Raw genomic sequence first — 11,286 nt, 5'->3', positions numbered from 1 at the left:
TAATGAAAATGTTCACACAAAGTGATCCGTTTTCGGTGAATTTGAGTGTATACTCGTAAGAAAGTAGTGGCAAGAAATTGTATCACATTTTTTTTGAGTAGAGATTCACACAAAGCTTGACAGTTATTAAAATGCAGTCCATTTGTGTATTTGACCTAACCCTAGGACATAATGTACGATAGTTTCAAAAATCACAGAGAATAGACATCTTAATATCACAATTTATATCTTATATGAGCATGATGCTTGTGGTTGTAACAAACAACAATTAATCAACAAAAAAAATACACATTTGACACCTGACTCGGTTTATAAAGGCATTTTAGGTACTTACCTACTCGTAAATCGAGACAAAGAACCCACTTACACCCACAACATGCATGTATATGCCCAACTAAGTATCTATACCTAAATAAATTAAATAAAAAAACAACAAATCTCCTTTTTCTTTCTTATATAACCGGGTGGTTGGTAAAAATGAATTAATTGACACCTCACCTACAACCAGCTCAATTTCAGTGTAACACAGAAAAGCCAACATAGATTAGATACATACATGACTGATAAAATCAAAAAAAATCCCGAAATCGGGTAAAAAGTAGTAGAAAAGAAGTGTATTATTTTCATCTCCGATATGCCCGGAGACAACCTTTTTTAATTCCTATTTTTTATTTACTTCAAGGAACTATATATATTTATTCCCAATATTTAAAAGTATACGATGTTGCATTAGAACTATGTAAGCGAATAACAAAGGCATTTACACCGAAATACTATATTTTGTTCTATATTTATTTATTTATTTAAACCTTTGGGAAACAAACAGCCAAAAACAACACACATAGAAAATCAACACATTCACAAGACACACAGTTTCCACTAATGAATGATAACAGTTATGTTGCTCAGAAACTAACATTAATAATACAATTTAAACTTAATTTAACATTATCATATTTAACATTATTATATCATCATGTTCATAGCGTTGTCCCGGCATTTTGGGAGCCTGGGGTCCGCTCGGCGACATATTGTCCTTCTATTTATCATATTAAATAGATATTATACAATCAGCACCAATATAAGGTTAATTTTAGCAGCACCACATCACGGCATCCGTGTACAGTCGCCATCAGATATATCGGAGCGGCCTAGGCGCTCACAAATATCTGAACACGCCTTATTGTCAAGGCGATAGAGTGCGTGTTCAGATATTGTGAACACCTTGGCCGCTCCGATATATCTGATGGTGACTGTACAATATACAATAAACACACATACATAGATAGATAAACAAGATAAATATACAATCAGCTCGTTAGAATCAAACATAGATAAACAAAAAAACTGTAATAGATGTCATATATTAAAGAAAAAGTGACGAAGCCCTCCAGTGGTGAAGGCCGGATTTATATATAGTAGTGTGACTACTTAAAAAAAAAACACAAATCAAAATATTTAATAAAATAATTTGATTTGTCCCCAAACTTGTTGATAGATAAACAAGATAAATATACAATCAGCTCGTTAGAATCAAACATAGATAAACAAGATAAATATACAATCAGCTTGTTACAATCAAACGCGAATTAGCAACACAATTTTGACATGTATGTGTCACACCACTATTTAAAAAAAAACTCGTCTGACTTACATCCGATGGTTTCATTTTGCATCTTCCTAAGCCCTTAACCTTTTGGACGCCAATGACCGATAAATCGGCAGCGCAGGTCCAACGCCAAAGACCGATTAATCCGTCACAGACCACAGAGCAACATAGACCTACGTGTGCATAAAGTTCAGTTTCAGATTTGACACTTAGGTGACGGCGTGGCGTCCGAGTGACAGCTTTTGTGTTTGACACGGCGTCGAAAAGGTTAAATATTAATTAAAACTTTAATCAGCTTAATGGACTTCCGGTTCGAACGCCATCTTGATAGTAGCCTCGTGATTAATTCCTTTATTTTTTGTTCATTAATATTGTTTAAAGTGTAATATCGATAGCTTTATTATACAGTAATCTAATGTGGTAGTGTGCAGTGAATGGAGAATTAATCTCAAAGCGTGTTTAACCACCAATTTGGAGTCAACGGCCGGTAGTCCACGTGCTTCTCGTAAAATCCAGCTATCGGTTTTACGAGACAACAACAACAATAACTACCGAACAACGTCGTGCTCTAAGAGCATTTGGTATTTCTACCTCTAACCGTCTGGCTAGAGCCCTAGAGGCCCATAATTTTATTTACCGTACACTGGCTGAAGAAAATCTAGAAATATTAATTCGATCCCACGTGGATCCCACTTTGACGTTGGCGAAATCATCGACAGTACCGATGGAGCCATACTACTTAAAGATTGATTGATCAGCTTAATATTAGAGGTTTCTAAGACAGCTGATAATGGCTTCACATCATGAATCTAGTATAACTGGATCAGAAATGAGCGGTGAGGGGGAAAAGACCCAACGGGACATGTAGTTTTCAGTAGGATTAACAGAGAAAGCGCTATTACCGTTTCTCATTGTCACATTTTTATTCCCCACCATGAATAAAGTATGGTTTTATAATGGGTAACAATGAATCCGACCATGTTAAAGCTTGACCAGGAATATATGATCATTGTCAAGAGGGCGCTGTTATTTTCATGTATGACAGTTCAGTATAGTATGAAAATATTAGTTCCAGCGAATTTTTTTTTATACTACGTCGGTGGCAAACAAGCATACGGCCCGCCTGATATTAAGCAGTCTCCGTAGCCTATGTACGCCTGCAACTCCAGAGGAGTTACATGCGCGTGAAATTCCGCAACATTGCGCGTGATCATATATTCCTGGTCAGGCTTTACGTAGGTTGTGTTTGGCATGTTGTCGTCGCGTTGCCTGTGTTCTGTCCCTCACGGGTACGCGTATGGCATATTCTATAGAAAATATCCATACTAATATTCATATATATTAATAGAACAGCATACATCTCTTCAAACAAAGTGTACCAGTATTGTCTCTTGGACAACGGGACAGGATAACAACACAAAAAAAAGTTGATTAACCCTAAAGTAGACCAGTGGTCTAATAACTAAGTGTTCTCAGATCTAAGAGCCGCAATTGCAACTTGAAAGAGCCGCATGGGGCTCGCGCGGTGATCTTTCCCGACCCCTGACTCAGATTTGGAAGTATTTTCTTGTGGGTCCGGAGCGGCCATCACTTTGCAGACGATACAGGCGTCTCCGGGATACAGCAAGTGGCGACTCTTCGGCAGCAGTACTTTGGCTATACCTAAGAAATTATTATATATTATTAGATAGTTGTTCCTGAGTCTTGGGTGTTTTCTATGTATTTATGTATTTGTATATTATATATATCGTTGTCTAAGTACCCGGAACACAAGCCTTGAACTTACTGTGGGACTTAGTCAATCTGTGTAAGAATGTCCTATAATTTTTATTTTTTTATTTATCAAGCAACATGGCTAATAATAGCAGTGAAACATCAAAAATTAAAAATAATTTAAATTAAAATACAATTACTAAAATTAAATAAATGCTAATTAGTATTTTAGGACAGGTGCAGTCACCATCAGATTTGAACTTGAGTCTTGGAGACCCTTTACATCTCTAAGGATTATTTGATGATTATTTTATCTCTGACACCTAGATACCTTTACATCTCTTAAACAATTTTAGTACTTGTCTGTTGTTTGTATATTTTTTTTATTATGGTTTTTTTTTGTGTAAATCGCCTAAGTGAGGTACGAGATTCAAAAGCTTGATTATATCACTATTGTATATAATACTTTTTCTACTATACAGAAGGCATATACGACAAGACAAGACAAGACAGATAAGTTGTAAGACCGACAACGCACTTACAACCCCTCCTATATCATTACAAAAAATACAACCTAAGTAATTAAACAAAATTAGGTAAGTATCTACTGAATAAGAGGTAATTTGATGTATTTTGGTTAAATTCATTATAGTTCACTAAAGAGTTTCGTAATGAAGTCGTTACATACAGTCGACGAGTAGAAAAAAAACCTAAACAAAAAAGTTGTAATTTACCTTCAGCTTCATCCTCGTCGGCTTCATTGACCGATGTTGTCATGTTTGCATTTCCACCTGTAGTACCCGGGTCCGCCGGCTTCGTGTTTTCTAAAGCCTCGCATTGGCGCGCGATCTCGGCCGCCAGCTCCGCCGCTGCTTCTTGCTTTCTGGAATTATCCATTGGAATGTTTATTTTATTATGATACAGGAGGCAATCGAGCAGACATCGCCTGATCGTAAGTGATTACCGTCACCCATGGACACCCACCAGAGGGGTTGTAAGTTCGTTGCCGACCTTTAGATGGGAAGTACACTCTTTTTTTGAAGGGTTTGAAGGTCGGGTAATTAAAAAGGCCAATTTATTTTCCCTAACAACGACAAATATAATTTTCATCACACTCGCTCAGTAAATGTGGAATTGCACGCAGGCTTAGCGGGAACTATAGAAAAAGCGTTTTCCCTAGGGATTTATGAACAGTTTTTTGTCTTTATACTTCATTTTTGTATCGCAAGTGTGATGAAAAACATTGTGTGTAACTCGGGGCGTAATAATATTGCGAACTCGAGTCTATAAATCGCTCCGGCAAGCTCTCGTTTGCAATATTTAACTTACGCCCCATGTTGCACAATGTACTATTCTTCATAGGTAATGTGAAAAGCAATATGTGTCACATGGTAGTAAAATATCGTTAACACTTGAATCCCTCACTATGCTCAGGATTCAATGTACGTTCATGTCGTAAAGATTTTATTTTGCTAATTTGTAAAATAAAAAATTAAAATAGTCTATTGTTTATTAGCCCGGCCCCACACATCCATCTGCACCAGATCCCGGACTTGACTCCTGTCCACAGCCTTGCTGTAATACTCTTCGACCCAGAGAAACGGTATACTGCCCATTTAGAGATTCACACCGTCTTAACAGTGCACCAGTGACTTATATTCCCAGGATTCGAACCCAGGGACCTTTAGCTCCATAGGCAGGATCGCTACTAACTAGGCCAGGAAAATGTGACTAATGAGAATAATACCAATTCTAGAATAATGGGTTTTAGATATGGAATCCATACTTCAAAAAAGATATTGATATGATCGAGCGAGTGCAGTGTAGATTCACTAAAATTTCCGCACAACTAAAGTCACTTTCGTACGAAGAAAGATTAGTCAAGCTGGGACTGACAACACTGCAAAAAAGGCGTAAACGTGGCGACTTGATCGAAACGTTCAAAATCCTTCACAGATATTACGACTGTCCAGAACTAAGCGATCTGTTTACTCGAAACTCAAACACGCGCACAAGAGGACACAACCTTAATTAGTAAAAACAAAGGATAAAACTAATATCGGAAAAAACTTTATTGCAAACCGAAAAGTAAGATTGGAACAAATTACCCTCTGAAGTTGTGAACTCTACAAGTGTGAATCAATTTAAAAATAGAATAGACAAACTATCTAAACAGTGAAATCATGCTAAGTGAACTATGATATAGACGTACCAGCATTCTGCCTGTCTAAAACGAAATAATAATAATAAAATAACAATGTTTTACCTTATTTCTTCTTTCCTGGTATCAATCACCTTCATGGCCTGCTCAGCCCGGCCCCACACATCCGTCTGCACCAGATCCCGCACATGGCTTCTCTCCACGGCCTTCCTGTAGTACTCTTCCGCCCAGGGGGACGGAGTGTACTGCCCGTTTGGGGACTTTGTGCTTCCTTGCCCATGCGGAAACTTTACACTTCCATGCCCATGCGAAGACTTTATACTTTCATTGGAGTGGACCGGTGACTTGTCTTCTATGCTGTTACTTTTCACCTCCTTAAAATAGAATAAAGATTCATGTAAAATGCAGAGAAAGTGGTTTTAATAACATAACTTCCATAAGAAACAGAAATAAATTAAAACTTATTTTAACAAGAATACGATATATTGTACACGATTCACGGTTACCATAACGTTAAAGCGTTCATTAAGGGGCTGTCAACACCTAATGTCCTTGAAATTGATGTCACTTAAGCAGTTTTTTAAGAAAAACTATTTGTTTTAGTAAATAAAAAAAAAAAATGTTAATATTCATTATATATTATATTTTAAAGACCGTGGCCGCACTCGATACATGATTGAACGAAATCGGCTCGATAGAAAATAATTGCAATGATTGGTTATAAAATCACCATTAAACTAAAAAAAAAAACAACCGTTTTGTCTTTATTTTTTGGACTTATGAGTCTGCAATTAAAATCACAATTTCAAAACAATTTTACCTAAACCGCTAACAAGATAAAAAACTTATTTACACAAATAATCCATTTTTTTATTTCATTAGTTTTCATATTATTCCCTTGCCCAGGCCCAGAAACATGCGACAATGCTATCTCATTTACTCTCATTTACAAAGGGCCAAAGATCCTGACATGTCGGGAGTCAGATGAAATCCTGACATATTGCAACCCTTTAACCCTTAGATCCCTAAAGCTCTTTGACTTGTGTCCTGAGCAAGTACAAAAATAAAAAAACCGGCCAAGTGCGAGTCGGACTCACGTTTGTTGTATGGGGGGCTCCCTTAAATATTTATTTTGTTCTGTTTTTAGTAATAACGGCAACAGAAATACACCATCTGTGAAAATTTCAACTGTCTAGCTATCATGGTTCATGAGATACAGCTTGGTGACAGTGGTGACAGACAGACAGACAGACGGACAGTGGAATCATAGTAATAGGGTCCCGTTTTTACCCTTTGGGTACGGAACCCTAACACTCACCAAGTCCCCCTGCAATCCTGACAAAGGGCTGAAAATCCTGACATGTCGGGAGTCAGGACAAATCCTGACTTATAGCAGCTCAAAGGGGGTGCCGACACTTAGAAAAATTTTCATCGGAGTGATGTTATTATGATTATGACACCTATTTTTTATTGTGTTATCGTAGAGAATACGCTAAAATAAGTATGTTTTGTAGGAAAAACTTTTCTCTAAAATCAAAAATGGCCGAGATATTTGACCCGCAAGTTGAAACCACTATACTTGACAAATTAAAATCAATCATTTGGAACAGTAAATTTAAGTAACAGAGACAAGATAGGTGCGACAACGAGCGAAGCGAGGAGGAGTGTCTTAGGTTGAACGCGATGATCGCGATCAAACCAGAACAGACATGTTATTGTACCTACTAAAAAAATTCTAAGTCTTTTTTTTGCACCCCCTTTGCTTTAGGCCAACCGCCTTGTGTCGTAAGCAAGTACAAAAATAAAAAAAACCCATTATACCAGCATGAAAATCTACACACCTTAAAAGAATTCCCCGGAGACTTCCTCTTAAACATAGACGTGATATCTCGCGACTGCAACCAATTTGTAACTTTATTTACGGAATCCTTCCTTCTCTCCATAACCTCCTCATCTTCCTTACTCGGCTTCATGAAGTCCTCTGGTTTGGCCAGTTTTAACGGCTCTTGAGATAGAGCCAGTATTGAGGCAATGGCGACGTTGCGAGCTCGCCGAGGCTTGTTAGGAGCCTTATTTACTTTGGTATTTTTTTTTGTTGTTGGGATGAAGTGGGGTGCGTGGGCATTTAGTTTTCTGATCTCGATGGGACCAGAGAAACACTCTTCGTTGGGAGGATATTCATCCTGCATCTGTAATGTAAGGATTAATTTGTGTTTTATTAATTTATTATCATATTATCCTCATATTCTTTTTGTAAATTTTTAAACTAAAGAAGGTGTGCATAATGAGAAGTGTCTGAAATAATTTCATGTGCAAATTTCAGGGTTAGAAATTATCTAGATAATTATAGTCTTTGATAATTATCGCGATAATTATCCGATAAATATCAGATAATTATCCCAGGTATGGATGGTGCTATATTTATTTTCTTTGAATTCTTTAGTAAATTTTAAAATCTCGTCTTAGAATCTTCGTAATTTTTAGGTTATAATCAAATTGATAATTATCACGCATAAAAATCACGATAATTATCCTTTCGAACCCTGGCAAATTTCGCAACTCTGGAAACTCAAAGCAATGGTGTTTTGGATATTTTTTAAACCCTGCTAAACAATTTAAAATGTAAACGTGTACCCCAGGGGATAAGGGATTAAGTTTGGCATTTGTACGTACTATCAACTATTAGTATCACATCTTCTTTTTTTTTCCATCATGTCACCCTCTGCTGGGGTGTAGTGTAGGGCTCGAATCATATACTACTAACAGTATCAACTATCACAAGTTCTATCTCAATATGACAAGTTCTTACCAATTCCAGCATAGTCTTTATCTGGTACAAGTCCGGGCCTGAGCTTATATCTCCAGTGCCTCCCTGGTCCAAAGACGACCAGTGCCGGTAGTATTCCTCCTCTGTCTCTGAAATCAACATGTTTACATTAATAACACATTCGAGATGTGGTGTTATATATATAAATATAATATTTAATTGATATTTTATATTCAGTAATCAATACCAATAAAGCACGGAAGAAACAATATGGAATATGTTGAAGACTTCACATACCTGGGACAGCTAGTTTCCTTCAAAAACAGACTCGACGAGGAAGTAGACTACAGGATTAGTAGAGCGTGGCGAAAATATTGGTCTCTAAAATCAATCCTGAAGAGTTATATGTCAACGGCCATAAAGAAAAAGGTATTTGATACTGCTGTCCTACCTACCTTAACTTACGGTGCCCAAACCTGGAGCTCCATTGAGAAACATATTCATAAACTGAAAATCTGTCAAAGAGCTATGGAACGGTCAATGTTAAAAATTAAAATTAAGGACAGAATCAGAAACGAAGTCATAAGAGAGAAAACTGGAGTAAAAGATATAATATACGCAATAAAAAAGAGCAAATGGGCCTGGGCTGGCCATATATGTCGAACAACGGATAACCGGTGGACTAAATGTGTCACAGAATGGTCACCAATAGGAATAGCGAGAAAGCAAAATAGACCAAATAAAAGATGGAGAGACGAGCTAGTGAACTTCAACAGATACTGGTGGAGAACAGCACAGGATAGGAAGGAATGGGAGAAACTGGGGGAGGCCTTTTCCGCACAAGCGACATGCAAATAATAAACCAATATGAAATTTTATGTAATTGTAAAAAAGAAGCATGAAATAAAGGCTATTACTATTACTAATCAATATTTATGTAAATGTAAAATAGAAACAAAGTAATAAGTTGTAGACCGCCCGTACTGAAAGCAAGGACCTACGTTTTCTTTAGAAAACATGTGATTACCAATCATAGAAAACGAAACCATCAGATATACACTAACGCCTTGATAATAGAGGCGTGTTCTGATATTTGTGAGCACCTTGGTCGCTCCGATATATCCGATGGCGACTGTTCAGAGGACCAGTCGGCACCGGTACAGGTTCCTCCAGTGTTTCAAAAAATATCCACACAATGTGGTATGTTCTTACCTTCTGTAATATTGTGGGCTGGTGGTTTCGCGCCGGCGACGGCGGAGTCGATCCCGCCCGGCACCCAGCGACCTTGTGCAAGCGACAAGTCGCGCAGAATTGCGGACTCATCGGTCCATTTAGTCCCCATCGCTGCTATAGTGGCAAAGCCGGTAGCGATTTAATCTATAATTAAAAAAGGCAAACTAAAACAAAGCAGAGGTTTTTTCCGATTTTACGATAAGATTTCACCAGAAAAACTTTAAAAAGATAACCAGTCAATTTAAAATAAGTGTAGAGAAATGGCTACCTCGTGTGTTCGGCGCTTTTCCCAGAGTATTTCAATAAAATTATCAAAGAACCATTTTAGAACACTGAAATAAGTAGCCGAGACGGCGAATTAAAATTATTACAACACAAACATGAAGGAATTTTACATTTCAAATATAAACACATTAGTTTATTTTGTGCTGATGGTGTTGTTTTCTTTTTTCAAAGAACTAAAAGAAGTAACGGAAAGCGAATTAAGCGAACGTCATTAACGTCAATGTCATCAATAGCAATAGCCATAGACAATACAACTCTGTTATGGGTCCTCTACACGATGGTTTTATAGTTGGTCAAACCAATTTGAAACGCAACTATAGTTGGTCAAACCAATATGTCAATAAATAAGAACAAAAAAACATATACCTCCTGTCCTTTTCTTTTGGGTGCTAGTACTAGTGTAAGACAAAGATAGTATGATTCTTCCTGTTTATGTTTGAAATGAGACAGTCCTTTGACAAACTATACACGATGGCGACATTCAGTTCAAAGAGTATATAGGGCCCTCCACACTCATGCGCGAATCACGGCGCGAAGCCGCGAACGTAAAGGCCCGTCCACACTCGTGCACGAATCGCGACGCAAAGCCGCGAACGCGAGTGTGGACTCTAGTTCGCTAATCAGCGAAATCTCGCGTTCGCGGGCTCATGAGTGGCGTGGATTTCGCCGTTCCTCAAGTTCCCCGTTTTTTGTCGGTTTATTAGCCCGCGTCAAAGGAGGCGCGAAGCGCGAACTGGCAAATATTATACTACTCTTTACTGGCAAGACTCCACATCAACTCCACATTACACACTATTTTGACTCATATGTGCAAGATAAATAATAATTATATTGTACAAAGCGGCTACATTTTACGGTATTAAGTGCCTCCACACTCATGCGCAAATCGCGACGCTAAGCCGCGAACGCGAGTTTTAGACCTGTACCAATAACTTCTGAGGTTATAAGAATATTAATGTTGCTTATTTTTTATATATAGTTTCCAGACCATATACTAAACCTAAAAATAATATTTTGTGTCATCCTAGGTATTTGCTTAGGTAGAAATTTAGGTATTTCTTTTTTCAATCAGCATTCTGTAAAAAAAATATTAGAGACGAAATTCTTTGTTTCCCTGTAATGGCAAAGTGGCTTCCGACGTACACACGCATTTTGTGTCATTTTCATCCACGGGTATAATGGCATTTAATAAATACCTAATATTGATCCTAAAACGCCTAAAAAAATATTAGAGTCGGTAAGTGAAGTGTTGTACTTTACAGAACATTGTTATATGTTATTCAAACAAATCTGTGTCAAATTCATCCACCGCTTTTATTTAAAAATTTTTTTTTTCTAATTAACACCCTGTATCTGCCACAAAAAAAATTCATATTATTAAGTTTACGTCTACAATATTATAATACCACATTGAGACATCATTCATAATTTGGGTCATTTTGATCCACGGTTTTTTTACTATCTGGCAAAATAAAACTCAATTGAGCAAGAAGGGCGTGCGCGGGGAAGGGTACCTAC

General features: G+C 37.3%; 1 protein-coding gene across 1 annotated transcript; it reads right to left on the bottom strand.

Moving 5' to 3' along the window:
- Positions 1 to 2,721: 2,721 nt before the first annotated feature.
- On the bottom strand, positions 2,722 to 9,929 carry LOC134743934 (uncharacterized). Its single transcript, XM_063677565.1, has 7 exons — positions 9,752 to 9,929; positions 9,463 to 9,627; positions 8,293 to 8,399; positions 7,325 to 7,672; positions 5,589 to 5,857; positions 4,057 to 4,205; positions 2,722 to 3,271 (listed from the first exon to the last, which is right to left on the bottom strand). The coding sequence occupies exons 2-7, from the start codon at positions 9,590 to 9,592 to the stop codon at positions 3,072 to 3,074; spliced, it is 1,203 nt and encodes a 400-aa protein (XP_063533635.1). The 5' UTR covers positions 9,593 to 9,627; positions 9,752 to 9,929; the 3' UTR covers positions 2,722 to 3,071.
- Between the last annotated feature and the right edge of the window lie 1,357 nt (positions 9,930 to 11,286).

The sequence above is a fragment of the Cydia strobilella genome, chromosome 9 (genome assembly GCF_947568885.1).
Source record: "Cydia strobilella chromosome 9, ilCydStro3.1, whole genome shotgun sequence".
Lineage (NCBI taxonomy): Eukaryota > Metazoa > Arthropoda > Insecta > Lepidoptera > Tortricidae > Cydia > Cydia strobilella.
The sequence above is the reverse complement of the archived record's forward strand: the minus strand, read 5'-3'. Positions and strand labels throughout refer to the sequence as shown.

What these genes read in the sequence shown, in the direction of transcription:
- LOC134743934 (XM_063677565.1), bottom strand. Translation starts at nt 9,592, where the DNA reads ATGGGGACTAAATGGACCGATGAGTCCGCAATTCTGCGCGACTTGTCG. An exon ending in AGCCCACAATATTACAGAAG is followed by an intron (nt 8,400 to 9,462) that starts GTAAGAACATAC and finishes TGTTGATTTCAG; the next exon opens with AGACAGAGGAGGAATACTAC. An exon ending in ACCAGGAAAGAAGAAATAAG is followed by an intron (nt 4,206 to 5,588) that starts GTAAAACATTGT and finishes GGATAATTCCAG; the next exon opens with AAAGCAAGAAGCAGCGGCGG.